This window comes from Miniopterus schreibersii (assembly GCF_964146895.1).
Source record: "Miniopterus schreibersii genome assembly, chromosome: X".
Taxonomy (NCBI): Eukaryota; Metazoa; Chordata; class Mammalia; order Chiroptera; family Miniopteridae; genus Miniopterus; species Miniopterus schreibersii.
In genome coordinates, this window is record NC_138104.1 from 22,241,523 (window position 1) to 22,256,610 (window position 15,088).

The 15,088-nt window shown below is 36.6% G+C and overlaps 1 protein-coding gene across 6 annotated transcripts in view; it reads right to left on the reverse strand.

The window, feature by feature from the left end:
- The window catches only part of PAK3 (p21 (RAC1) activated kinase 3), a 259,546-nt gene that overhangs the window by 16,975 nt on the left and 227,483 nt on the right, over positions 1-15,088 (reverse strand). For all 6 annotated transcript variants that reach the window (XM_081125247.1, XM_081125244.1, XM_081125248.1 and 3 more), the window contains 5 exons: positions 14,716-14,764; positions 14,301-14,413; positions 12,858-12,975; positions 11,316-11,415; positions 10,633-10,829 (listed from right to left, as the gene is read on the reverse strand). In XM_081125247.1, coding sequence (XP_080981373.1) covers positions 10,633-10,829; positions 11,316-11,415; positions 12,858-12,975; positions 14,301-14,413; positions 14,716-14,764 — 577 coding nt within the window. The remainder of the gene's footprint in view (positions 1-10,632; positions 10,830-11,315; positions 11,416-12,857; positions 12,976-14,300; positions 14,414-14,715; positions 14,765-15,088) is intronic.

The following is a 15,088-nucleotide window of genomic DNA, read 5'->3' on the forward strand; positions in this document are numbered from 1 at the left end:
ACGGCATATAAAGCCCTCCAAGATTTGGCACCTGCCCATGCTTCCTGCCCTTATCAGTTTTCTTCTCACCTTGGAGCCCTTCTTACACCCCATCCCCACATAAGTGCATATGTTGGCCAAAGCTATACACACCATTTGTTAATAATTCCCATAAAAGGAAATGTTCTTTCATATATGCCTAAAATTTTATCTTCATTTCCCTTAGGTGCCTGGTGAAATTCTACCTGTCTTTTAAGCTTTATTTCAAATGGTACTTCTTTTTTTATAGCCTTCTCATATGCCCATTTTTACACTTTATTGTGCATACTTGTTATGTCTTTATAGGTCTGCTGTCCTGGACTATGAAGGTGAGAATTGTGATTTGATCAACTCTGGATTTCATGGCAATGGACTCAAAATAGGTGTTTAATAAATAGGTGTTTTTGTTGCTGAAGGAAATGTATAAATAAATTTAACTGAGCTTGGAATATAACAGATGATATACAAAGTATTAAAGCTCAGAACCTAAAGTAAACTATTAAACATGTGAGAAAATACACAGAGAATGACAAAAGCAGCTTTTTGGTGTTGAACAGGCTTACTACTCATTTCTCAGTGTGGGAGACGGAAGAGAGCTCCTTGAGCAGTATATGCAAGGAGATGCCATTAAAGGGGAGGGGAGCTGGAAAAAGATGTCCAAAACATGATAATCTGCTTTGGGCAAATCCAGAGAGAAAGGAGAAGAACAAATGCTCTCTGGAACTTGGAACATAGTTCAGAAACTTAGTCTTCTCTGACTGATCTTTAACAGAGAAGGTGCTCTTGATTAATCTTCTGCTACATCATTGAACAAGTTCTGTTTAAATTCTAAGGTGAGGTAATATAGGCCCTATGATGTATTGACCTTATTTACAATATTAGAAAGACAACCCTTGGCCCCCAAATGGTGACCTTCTTCATTGAGATATACCTAAAAGTTTGCAATGTTCTGGAATTCTTAATAATTCAAATATCTTACCAACATCACAGTTTTCACTGACCCCACTGTGCAACTAAATTTTGCTAAGTACTCAGAAAAAACTGCTTGACCCAATCAAAGGAATAATTCATTTTACCTTATTGGCAATTTTCTCAGTTAAAAAGAAATCAAAGCAGTCATCTTAAAAATTATTACATTTCTTCAAAATAATCCATATATATCCAATAAATATTCAATAAGGCAGTTTTGCAACAGGACTAACCATTTAATTAAAAAGCTTCAGTTTGTGACTTCAGTTCATTAAGATTGTTTATAAAGTTTAGGTCATAACTTCAGGAAACTAACCGGGGGACGTACATGGAAGTGTGTTAGTAACCATGAGAGGCCCCAGCATTGATATAATGACTCACTTTATAAAGAGGATAGACTATGGTAAAAATATTTCCTTTTAAGTTGAATAATTGAGACTCAAAATATATTTTTCCCATGGATATTCTGTTATAAATGGTGAACAGGCTCCCAAGCTAGTTCATACAAATCTATTTAACATACAATGCAGTTTAACTATGACCAAGAGGGGAAGCTATTCATATACATTTCAATATCAATATATAAATACTAAGTCCATGGGAAGTATTAATATCTAACATTTATTGAATTATTACTGTTAGCTCATTTAATAAATACAACTCTCTGTGGTAGACTCAATTATGATTTCCAATTGAGAAAGGAAGAAACTGAGGCCTGTGTGGCTAATATAATAACTTGCTTAATATCACGAAACTAGCAATGAGGGATTTGATATTTGAATTTAGGGAATGTAAGTCTAGAGTCCATGCTCCTGACCACTACACAATACCACCTCTCACTAGTCCCAGTTTCTGAGGTAGGAATTTTCCTACCAGAGGCAGATAAGGGCTCTTCAAGAAATGAGGCACTCTGAGCATGAGCAACTCCACCTCTGCCTCTACAGAGGAAACAGGCTCTCTTGAGGTTGTTTACAACTTGTTTGGAAATGGGAAAAGGGGGGCAGGTACCCAGCTAGAGGGTTTTACACAGTTTTCACCAATGTCTATATATATGTTGGGAGTTTATAAGCAGCTTTTACTCTGGTTGTTAGCTACAACCTACTGCTATCCTGTTTTCTTTCTCATTTTAGAATTTTCAACTGCCTTTGAGTGTTTTATGAGAGAGATTTGGCAACTAGTGACTTTACACCTTAGTTTACTTATGACCTGGGATGTCAGAGGTTAAAGGCCAGAATATATGGCAGTCTCTGAAGTGTTTATGGATTTCATGAAAGGCCCTGACATTTCTTTCTTTCTAAGAAGAGAGTAAATGGGGCCAAATCTAAAAAAGCAGCTGTATAAAACTAATGTTGTATTCCATACTTTGACTTATTCAAGCCAACAGTCCAGTATGATAACTGAATAAACAATGTGGTCTAATTTAGCTTCCTACTTGACTGGCATAGTAGCTCTCATCTGTCACCAAATTTTTGGGGAGGCTTTTTGTTGTCTTTGAAACCTTAAAATGTCATTTAAAATAACCTACTATAGATCTAGCCCCTTATAGGTTGATGGTAAAAGGTAATTAGGTACCACTGACTAATTAGGCGTTGGCCTAGCTTTAGAGTGCTCCTTTCAAGCACAAAGGACAGACCATTGCCTGAAAATAAATTCCAGATGACTTTGACAATGCATGTGTTCATTCTAATCTCTCAGGATTAATAGTGCTTGTCAAGAAATGTGAAGCAGGCTATGAGTATTCAGGAAACAATCCTTGGCAGCCCAAGCACAATGTAAGGTTTAGAATCACAGGAAATTTGGAAGTGGGGTTGGGGATAGGTATAGAGACAGAAAAATAAGGAAAACAAAATGGAGCAGGTGTAGAGAGAACTGCGAGAAGCAGAGGGAACAAGAGGACATAAACAAAGACAGGGGTCAAAGGACGATAGGGAAAGAAGGTGGCTAGTGGAATGAAGTGAAAGAAAAATAAAGATAAAGATTAGGAAATCAGTGAGGTCAAGGGGATCTGGTCCTAGGTCCCATTCTGCTACTGCCCCATATCTCTGGTCCTTTTCACACAAAACATTGTCTGTATTTGGTATATTGACTTCCTTACCTCCCATTTTCTCTTTAACTCACAACTAATTTCTATTTCTAAGGTACCACTTAACATTATATATTTGTTTATATCTCATTTCAGAATATTCAAACAGGAAGAGACTAACTCCCAGATTCTTTTGGGCTTTTCCAAAAAACCATATTAGGATCAAAACAGCTAGACTGTGGTAAGATCTGTGAAACATGCATTTTTGATTACATAAACTGGTTTCAACTCTTATTTTGTATGCAGTTCCTCAGCTGAATAGCTCTGTACACAATAACATACGATTCTTCCCATCACTCCACAGAGTATAGACCATGGATCCCTGCAGCAGCTTTATCACTGCAGTGCTCTTCCATGGCTTCTCCCCAAGATTCCTGTCAGAGTGGGGTTGCCCAGTTTCACATGCAGCATGTCTCACATCATCATCAAGAGTCTTTACTTGGTAGAAAAAGGGAAATCTTTCCACTCTATAAGATAAAGATTTAATCAGGAGGTGAGGTGAGAAGTCTCTGAGATGCTTTCTAAAGATACCTCCTCTGGAAGCAGTCCTAAAGACTACACACACTCAAACCATAGCTTTTCCAGCAGTCAGGAAAGGCTGTAGCTTATCCGCAATCTAAAAACACAGAATCAGAGCATGAGACCCATGAGCTTCCCCTTTTATTTAAGTGAATGTCATGTGGAAGCTCAATATAGGAAACAAAAAGAAACTGTTCTGGTGGAATCAAGTGTCACATGAACTCCCCCTTGGGACCTTTAAGCCCAAGGAACTCCATGGAATTCCGGAGTTTACTGGTAACCAATAATCTCATCAAATTCTACTTGTTTGAAACCATAAGGAAATGGAGACTCAGCAAGAAATAATTTATACAAGGTTATACAAGGAGCTCCTGACTGGCAGACTCAGGACTATAGTTCACTATTCAACTCAATGCATACAGTTGGTAGTGACAATAGACAGTTCCTTGTCTGGTCCCCTCACATTCACTGGCTATGCCTAGATGAAAAGTGCTGATGAATTTTCTATCTAAGCACTGGGGCAATTCTTTACAAAAAAAAAAAAAAAAAGGAAAACAGTAGAGAAAGAAGTAAAATAGGAAGAAGGAAGAGGAGAAGAAGAAAAAAGAAAGAAAAAAGGAGAGAAAGAAGTCATCTTGATTTTGGTAATAATGTTAGAACACTGGCTCTCCTAGCTACAGAGCTAACACTGCCTTAATCAGGTTAACTCTCTCTGCTGAGAGGCTTGTATAAGACATCTCAGAGTATCCTTTTATCATAATACAAAGGGTCTTCTAAAATGATGTTGCAACCAGGTTGGAAAAGGTATACGTGTATTTCAAAGTGATAATAAAGGTCAGAAATGTTCTTAATTATCAAGGAAACTGACTTTCTTGATGAAGTTATTTTTTATTGGCAAAAACAAAGATTTAAAAAGCCATAGAATAAACATGTGAGTGAGCATTTCAGCAGGCAAATAGTTATCATCACACTCCATAACTTGCATATTTAGAATGAACTTTGATTGTGAGGGACTTAACTCCTTAGTTATAAGTCTGGTACTTATCAGTGCCCCACAGGGGCACTTACATTTGGTAGGTGTTTGGTGATTTTCCACACCATGGATCCAAGCACATGTAGGTTAAGCCCACAGCTTATGCAGCAGAAGCAATGGTAAATCACTGCATGTTCTTTTCTCAGACTTTTTCTTTCTTAACTTTCTAACTTTGAAAATCCTATGTTGAGACTGTTCATTCATGTATAGGGTTACCAGGAGTCTAAGCACAGCACATAAAGACAACTTATTAGGACAATAAACATTATATACCCTTGGCTTATTCCAAAGCCATGCTTTAAGGACACTAGAAAATGATAAGACTGGATGAAAGAAGGTGAATAGATTAGTCAAAGAACATATATGCATAACCTATAGGCATAGACAATAGTGTGGTGATGGCCAGAGTGAAGGAAGGGTGGACTGACTGGAGGTGAGGAGTGGAATGCAGACATCTGTAATAGTGTCAACAATAAAATAAAGTTTAAAAAAGCATACCTACAAATTATAGGTAGATAAATATATAAAAGAAATATGGCAAAATAACTGTTTAGTCTAGCTAGTGGGTATATAGATATTTATTATCCTATTTTAAATTTTTTTCTGTATAATTAAAGTTTTTCACAATAAAATTTTGAGGAAAATTTAAAAAAAGAGTCTGATAAGGAATATCAGACTTGGCCAACAGTAGGTCCCCAGTTAATTTTTAATCTTTCTCCCCCATCTCCCTTCACCTGGTCAGAGTCTCTTAGATTTTACTTTGCTGTGAAATCAATTTCTCCTTTGGCTGTCTTCTGAGTCATAATTCACTACTTTGAACTGTCTGCTTCTGAATTACAATCTAAATGAAACTTGCAGCTTTCCTATGGTTAGGTCCCACTTTACTATGCTAAATTCCTGACAACCAATGATTCTTAAAAGCTGTCTGTCTTTTGACAGGCAATGTTTTCTTCTGATTAAAAAGAAACCCTGTTACTGTTCTATAATTATTTTAGCTGCAGTTATCCCAACTAGTCCCTACTTTTAGGCATAGGCTTGCCCTCAAAGTAGGAGGAGTGTCAACAAACCATCAATAAACCTTGCTGTTCTATAGTGGCTTATGGAAAAAGAAGGAAATGCTCCCAGCTTTTCCTGAAATACATTCAAAACAATATTGACCGAGTGCTAGCAAAGTATGCTTGCTTCTCTGGTGATCAGGAAGTTTATGTCTGACTTTAATTCCAAATGAGCACTAGCCTTCAAACCCAGACATTCCAATCTATAACACAAGTTCCAGTGGCTGGAGGAAGCTAGAAACACTTTGGTCCTTAGTTGCTGTTTTTTAGTTGCTAGAGATTCTCTTCTTCTGCTTTTACTCTCTTTTCCAGAAATACAAGATAACCAGAATTTCTCTGGTTCTATAATAAAAAATAAGAATAACATTTGTGTAGTGTTTTAAATGTGGGGAAGGGGAAAGTAACAATTCTTCTAGTGTAGACAACAGATCTGAAAATTTTTAAAATATATCTTTATTGATTTCTGGGAGAGGAAGGGAGAGGGAGAGAGAGAGAGAGAGAGAGAGAGAGAGAGAGAGAGAGAGAGAGAGAGAGAAACATCAATGATGAGCATCATTGATCAGCTGCCTCCTGTACACCCCCCACTGGGGATCGAGCCTGCAACCTGTGCACGTGCCCTGACCGGGAATAAAACTGAGATCTCCTGCATCATAAGTTGATGCGCAACCGTTGAGTCACACTGGCCTGGCCAGGTCTGAACTTATATTTCTTCCCTCCGTTCTCCCAAGCCATAGAGATAATGCACTCCTAATCATGAATAGATTGGTAGTTTTATTATGACCAATATGTGCTATGTACTCAGAAGTTAGCACATTTTAATGATGAACTCCATTTTCAAGAGAATGTCATATAGAGTACATCAGGATTTCAATAAGGCTTTGAAAGAGTTATTCATGACACTTTTTTAGATGAAATGAGGAAATGTGGGCGGAATGATAGTGTGCTCCCTTCTGATTGAAAAATCATGCTCAAGAGGATTAATGAAGATTTGTTTTTCAATCTAGACAGGATTCTATAAAGGTCTTGCCACAGATCTTTGAATTAATTTGGTTTAGTCCTTGGTGTGGAAACCTGGCATCATTAAATCTTAAAGCTCCACAGGCGATTCCAATGTGCAAACAAGTTGGAGAGCCACTATTAAAGGATCAGTGTTTTGCATACTATACTACATACTATTTTTAGCATTCAAATGTCTCTTATTGATACCAATAATTCTCTTCCAAAAATCCAATGTTTGATACAGTTTCACAGATGCTTAAAGTAAGGGTAGAATGAGAACACTTACATTTCATCTCAGTTAGGATAAAGGCTTGTAAAATTGCACATAAAAAGGGCTCTAACCATAGGGTCCAGTAAGGTCCTCAACTCAATATCACTGAGACATTTCACAAATACAATTCCATCAGAACTCACTGACAAGAACCACCCTATTATGTGTGAATGCGAAGTTAATAAAGAGGCACTGTTTTGATGCTGAGGAAAAAAAAGCCAAAGATTTGTTTTATGAAAATGATTGTGCCTCCTAACTTAGAATTAGATCATTATAATCACAGGTTTTAAAAATTATATCTTCAATTAACAAAAACAAGTCAGGTTGATGAGCAGAACACCAACATTTGATTTGCATATTGAGGGAAAGTTTGATTTTAACATCAGTTACTTTGGTAAACAAAAAGAACAAGACATATCATTATTGGAGACTGTACTAAAAATGTCCATGGGACACATAATAACATGTCCAAGGTCAATTATGTTGAGTACAAGACTTCAGGCAGTGGGGGAAGGAAGAAGAAGCTCGTCTCCTCTCTGTCTCTGGAAGAGTACCAACCTCATACCATTAGTACAGTTAATAATTCTGTAACCTTTAAAAGGAATTTTATGAACAATTAGTACAGAGCAATTTACATTAAAAAAAAAACCCCAACCACTTTATAACTGGGGGGTAGTAGCTAATTCCTTGCATCAGTGATGTGTTAACAGGCAATATTCATAAACAGTGTGCTCAGTTGTAACTGACACAACAAATACAGAAAAAACCCGCAGTGAAATGCAAACAACCTTCAAATATATAGCTCCAAACTTCACCTTTAACCTCTCCTGTTCAGTGTTTTCTGTTCATGGTAATATAACAGAACCTTCCATTCCTTGAAGGGATGAGAATATAACCATTATGGAGGGAATGATTTGGGGGAAGTGAGGAATCCAACCTCCCCTTATGGATGAGTAAAAACCATTCTAAGGATCCTTTTCCTCATTTTTCTTTCTCATATTTTTATTCACATATAAATGTCTCTCTCTAGTATATTTCCTACAGTGAGCTAGATACTGTGCTAGGTGATTTACATGCATTATTTTCATTTAGCTTTCACATTAATTCTGCAAGATAGATATTGTCCCCATTTTACCCAAAGGAAACTAGCATATAAAGGTTTTACATGACTTGCTGAAGGTCACAGAGCTTATAGGTTGTGGAGGCAGGACACACCCAGATCAGCCTGACTACATGGGCCCTTTTTTTTTTTTTTTTTCCACATCAATGTGCTATACTCTATCACTGTCTTCCTTCCACTTACTTCGTTTTTCCTCCTCAAAGCACAAAGTGCTGGATAGGTGGTAGTATTGAAAGGATTTTAAAGAAAGAAGGTCTAACCTATTTCTCCTTTATACTTGTCCTGAAGCTGTGTGACTTTCTACTTCCCCACACATGGCCTGGTGACTAGTATCCAAGAAAATATTGGCTTCCTACAAGCTCATGTTATGTTTTCCTCTCTAACCTCTCCACGGTTTCAGTGACTACACTTTTAAAATCCCAAATAAGGGCATATAGCCTGAGACATTGTGATTTCCATTAGAGTACACAAGGACAACATATTTGAAATCAAAACTAAGAAAGTACTTGTGGTGCCTAGCAGAGAGATAAAGGACTGGCTCAATATGGATTTGTTGATTGTTTCATTGGAGGTTTATCACACATGGAGAGTAATGAGCAAAGTTAGAGTACATCTTTATCAGTGGACTTCAACAGGGTGGTCTTTCTGACAGGTCTTTTTGTTATATAGCCTTAATGTAGGCTTACTGAACCTGGTGTCTTGTTAATCTGAAAGTACTGTTTAGATACAAGGCTGTGGATTCTAAGAGATAAGCAGTTAATTATGAGTTCTAATCCCAGGCTAGAAGATGCCTATAAAGATTAAAACTTGTTTCCTTTTTTTTTCCCTAAAAGTTAATGGCTTAGCGAGAGAAAGATCAATTGTAATTGGGGAACTGAAGAAGGTAATAAACACATTACTGAGGCCAGTTGCTTTATAGAGTCACTTATTTAATCCTTAAATTTTTCAGATTGTAAATTACTCATTAGAAGGCAGAAAGCAAAACAGCCATAATCCTGTTCAGTGCCTCCAAACTCCAAAGACTTAGAGAAGGAAATCCATGGAAACAAGAGGCCTGATGTGTTTTTTTCACTGCTATTTCTTAATGGGCAAGGGAGGTTAAACAATAAGGACAAGCCCAAGTAATTATCCTGATGTGCCCAGGATAATCAAGCCCAGGTCAGGGTAGGCTTGATTAAATTCATGGAAGGTTGACCCACAAATGGTGGGAAAATGCCCCTTCTTTTCTACTCAGCCCTGAAGGCAGCTAATCAATGTGCATATCTCACTTCCAGATTGTTTCATGAGACCAGAGCAATAGCCCATAGCATTCATTAGGGCATCCACTCCTATCTGTTGTTTTCTAATTAGTTAGTGAAGGGACTAGTACAAGAGGACAAGTAGCAGAGAGGAATTAGGAGGAGTGGGGGGGAGGCTTTCCCTCTCTCCCTCTCCGTACATAAGGAATGCAGCTCTCAATTACAAAATGCTCAACTGCAAAAGCAATTAGTTTGTAGGTTTCTTTACATGTGTAGAAATCCACATATATTTGGCTCAAACATGGATTTTATAAGCTTAATGTGTAAACACTTAATCATTTATAAGGACAATGGTTTTGTATACTAAGGGTAAAATAACATTTTAGACTCTTAGTGGTGATGATGGAAACAGTTTTCAAGATGCCTTTGGCATTGTAGGTCTAGTAAATACACTCTGCATACATTTTGTGAGTAAAATTTGAATCTGTGCGTATTTTCTTTTTTCAATAGTGTGATGACCTTTATATATACAACACAGCTTCTGGCTCACCCTTAGGTTATACATACAACAAAACAGCTACTGGTTGACTTCTGTTCTGAGCAAGTATTTCTTTCATTTTCCTTTGCTTTTTTCTCTCATGATCAATAGCATATCTGAATAAAGATGGTAGTGTCAAGCTATGAAATGGAGCTTTTCTCTTTGCATCGTAACCAGACCACATAAGGATCAAACTTCTAATTCTGCAGTAACAGACCGAGTTACCCAACACTATTTCCACTCATTTTCTACTTGACAGTCTAATTAAGTTTGTGATTTCATCAGGCTGGCACTGTGTCTATCCTGTGTCCCATTCAATATCTACCAAGCTGTTGTTGCTCAATAAATCATTACTAATAATGAAACAAAATCTAATTTAAAATATAGCTGAATGGAAATGCACTTATTTACTTTGTTAAAGTAATTATAAAGCAAGTGTTTCTTAGATAGATCATTTAATCATAGCATGTGATAAAACTACTTTCTTCCCACAGCTTACTTTAAAAAAAAAAAAAAAAAAGCTTTTTCAACAGCAGACAGCTATACTAAAACATTTTAAGGACCCCTGCAATTAGAAATACTGGTAACAAAGCACTGGAAAAAAACTGTTGAGACATCTTAAGAGAAACCAAAAATAACTGATAGTAATTTTGAAAATTGTAACTTGGAGCTTCTATGTCACATGTCTGAGGAAAGAGGTCATTCTGGTCACTTTTGGTGAAGACAAGAAATGACAATTTGCCTTTTCCCTTACCTGAGGATGAAAACCAGAATTTTCTTTAGACTTACCCTGAGTGGATTTTCATTAAGGTAAGGGGGTTCACCTTCCACCATTTCAATTGCCATAATCCCCAGAGACCAAATATCAACTTTCGGACCATAAGCTTTTCGAGTTACCACCTCAGGTGCCATCCAATAGGGAGTTCCCACCATAGTGCTTCGTTTACTTTGCTCAGGGGTGATCTGGGCACAAAACCCAAAATCAGCTGCAGAAGAGAAAAGTCATTTAAAATCAGCTCAAATTATTTTTCTTTTACAATAGGTTACTTTCAGATACGGCTGTGCTTTCCTATGTTAGACACTGAGCTTCCACAACTGCCTAGCTCATATCCTTTTGTTACCTGATCTCTCAGCTGGTCCTGATTTTAAAAGAGTTTGAAATAACTGACTGATGTGATGTCATTTTTACTAGACCTCAGTCTGGTTCCCTCCAACTTACAAAATCTTTCAGTCTTCTAATTAAGTATGTGTCATTCAGTAGATAAAAGTTACTAGAAATTTTGAAATATTACCCCCCTCCAAATCTGGTGATAATCTATAGGAACACAGTGTTAAAATTATGTACTTCAAACTGGGCTTTAAATGCTTGCAAACCAATCACTTTTAATAGCTATTTTATTCTCAAGATAGAGAGTAAAAGAGCATAAATCCTCCGATACTCTCTTAAACACCATCAGAACCAAAATACCTACTCAATTTAACCGAGCCATCCATCCCAAGAAGAATATTGTCACTCTTTATGTCTCTATGGATCACTTGGTTTGAGTGCAAGAAATCCAAAGCTTGGAGGCACTATTGAATCAGGAAAAGAAAGTTCTAATTAGATCACAAATAATTTTTAAAACTTGAGTTTAATCTAGATAAATTTTGGCAGGAGTATAATTTTATATTGTCAAGTGAAATAGATTACTGAGTGCTTTGACACCAGTTTGAAATCACATTACCATTTACATCAGTGATGCAATTCAGCATAATACATATGAAAGCTCCTGAGTCAGATTAGGACATGAAGAGTGATGGTATGATAAGTAGCAGTAACTCATTAATACATCCAAACTAACCAATCAATATAATCATGCTTTGACCTAGTTATCTAGAGAATATCACCTAGGTCTTAAACAGATGAAGTAAGCTTCTGCTTCCATGGTATGAATTGATTCAGTAGATATGGAGTGAAACACAGGAATCTGCATTTAAACAAGTGCCCCGAGCTATTTCTGATGGACAGCCAGGTTTGGGGACCACTGTGAAGTAACAATAGGTACTTGTTTGGAAATGGTTTTGCACTGTAATACTAGAAGATGGAAATAACAGTCTCAGGGTTGAATATACCCCTACATTTTAAAACTTTGACCCTTTGCATGAATAGAAAATATATGTGTTTAGTGGATAAGTTTGCATGTTTGGGGAAGAGGATATGAGAGTGAGAGGAGAACAAGGAAGGAAAAATTTAAGTGAACAATTTAAAATAAAATAAAGATGAGCTGAAATTATTTGGTTTTGTTTTATCTGTCATTGGTTTTCAAGTTTCAGTGGGTCAGAGTTCCTAATTGTATATATAGTAGATCTCCCTACAATGAATGTAGTAAATGGTAATGTCCAAGATAAAATTCCAATGAAGAGTGTTTTTTAATATTGAAAAATAATATAATAAAATATCCTTGGTTTAGCTTGAAAATAGGTATTATGACACTATTATTGGGAAAAAAGTAGACACTTCGACACATTAGAGGGCTATGAGGGATGCCCAAATTGTACTGTGAAAGTAACTACTCTCAGGGATGAGGACCTCAGTTAAATTACCTTCTAGAAAATGATGGAATTATAATATAGTCTGTATTTTTACATAGCTCACATTGCACATCCAAGACAAAATAACTACCATGTAAAAATTCGTTCAAATCAGAAAGAAGTTCCTTGCCAACATGACTATTTTCCATGTTCACTGAGACTTAAAACCACGCAGGCTTAAGTATGGTACCCTGTGGATGGCATAATGGAACTCAAAAAAATCCATAGTAAAGTAACTAAAACAAACAAGGGGTTGGGGAAGGAGGAGAAGAGGAGTGCTATTACATTAGGATTTAAACTGAATTTAGTTTCTCCAATTATTTTTTAGTAGAAAAAATGTGCTATTATTACTTTGATGTTATAAACATTCTGAATAATCAGAGGTAAAGAAAGAACTGACAATTTTGGTCTTCTCATCAGCTAGAAACGCCCTATTTTCTTACCTCTCTGCAGACAGCTGCTATCTGTCCTTCATCCATACAGGTTTCTGTGACCACATCAGTCAAAGAGCCACCAGCCAAATATTCCATGACTACCCATAGTTCATCACCCACTAAGTAACTATAACAAGAGAAGAAAAATACTTTGACTCAGGCCTAAGAGAGTGGGGACCCTCCCATATTCCTATTAAAAAGGCAATTTGCAGTCATTCTCTCTGCATTTGGTCATATTACATGACAAGAAGAGAATATCAGTGATGGTGATAATGAGACACTTCCTTAACATTAGAAGAGAATATGCATGGAAATCAAATGATCATCAGATATGACTGTGCACTACGGAGGAAAGAAAAAGAACAAGGAGGCCTCTGGTAACTGATTGCTACATTCCTTGTAAACGTTAGTTTCAATGAACAGGATCCTTTCTGGAAAGTTAGTTTCAATGAACAGGATCCCTTTTGGATAACTCAAGCCACAATGTTGACTTCTTGTACTGAACTGGCCCATGGCATACAGATTTATAGGATATTTATTTAGATCTTGGCATTATTTTCCATTCTACTGAATTGACTACTGAAATGTTTTCAAGTAGTCACTAAATCAAAGAGATTCATGTTTGCAATGGATTTACTGTACTGAGGTCTCAGTTCTGATAAAAGGCAGTCATGACACTTTATGAAACGCTGATTCCTCCTGTAAAATTTGACCCTCCTTTTTTTGTTTCTCTTTCCTCTCCTTCTGTACCACTGGTCTACCTGGCACAAAACACAGAAAGCAAGATCTTAAGCTCACTAAGGTTGTAGACCTAGTGTTATTTCCTCTGTACCCCCCAGAGTGCACAGCACAGTAGTGCTAAACAAACACTTATTGAAATTGAATGAGACAGATGTTAACCACAAGTGAAGAGCTGGTGTTGTCTGTAAATGCCTATTTATAACCCACTGCTCATACCACTGATGAAAGAGACATTAATTACCCGGTCTAGGAAAAAGGTTTGAGATTAAAGTCTCAATTCCCTAGGCCTCGCTGTCAGTTAATCGCAAAGGGCCCATTAAAGCAGGGCCATTGTAGGCAGCCTTCCTCACTTAGACACCCAGAGACTGCACTAGCTTCAAACAAACACTTGATGAAATGTTTAACACACCACAGCCCTCTCCTATATGCAATAGGTTATTTCCTGCCAACACGAAACCCATGATCCTCAAAAGGAAATTACACAAACTACTCATGTTTAAAAGCAAGACCATAAAATGTGTCTTCAAATGTTTGATGGGTGGACAAAGATAAGTGGATGCAAGTTTAACAATAGATCTGATACTCTGTTTTGTAACATTTGAGAAATATCTATGGAATGGATGCTAAATGAATAGATCCTAAATAAAAAAATTTGCTAAGAAAATGACATCCCATAAAGAAAACAAGCACACAATTAAAGAAAACACTTACCTATCTAAATAATTAACAATATTGGGGTTCTTATTTTCCCTCATGACCAGAATTTCATTAATAATTAATTCCTTTTTGGGCTGCTGTTGAAGATTCATCTGCTTTATGGCCACCTGAATGATGATTAAAATATAAGAATGAATTATAATTATTAGACTAAAAACAAACATCCATGTTTTGGGGTATACAAATTCTTTACCTTACTAAACTTTTTCTCAGTGCCGAAAACCCATTTCCCTTTTCTCTGATTAATCATGAGTAAACTATCCACTTCAGATACTTTGGACACCAATAAAAAAACCTCTAATACCCAGTGGTACTCTTTTTTTTGTTCAAGTGTAGGTACCATCAAAGAAGAAATTTGATCAATACGAATAAAGGAAAATAAAAATCAGGATTGAATGTTAACCCTTACCTCTTGTCCTGTTGCAATGTCCAGTGCTGTATAAACAGTACCCGATGCCCTGTGAAAGTGAAAATTGTCAACTGAATAAGCAATCAAAACAAAATCAAAGTGCTAACAGTATATTTTCTTTGAAATAAATGTAATTATTTTTAGGAGAAGAATATCATCAAACTCAACATTAAAGGATGAAGTAAAAAGTAACAACTGTTTTGTATAGTAATTGCACCTGAAATAATCATGACATATCCCTTTTGGTGGGCCAGGAACTCCAGTTGGACTTCTGTATGCCATGGCACTACACAGTAATAAACTGAGCAAAATGACCTTGCTCCTTTTAGGAATCTCCTGGAACATTTTAAATAGTTCTTGGGTGTTGCAACAA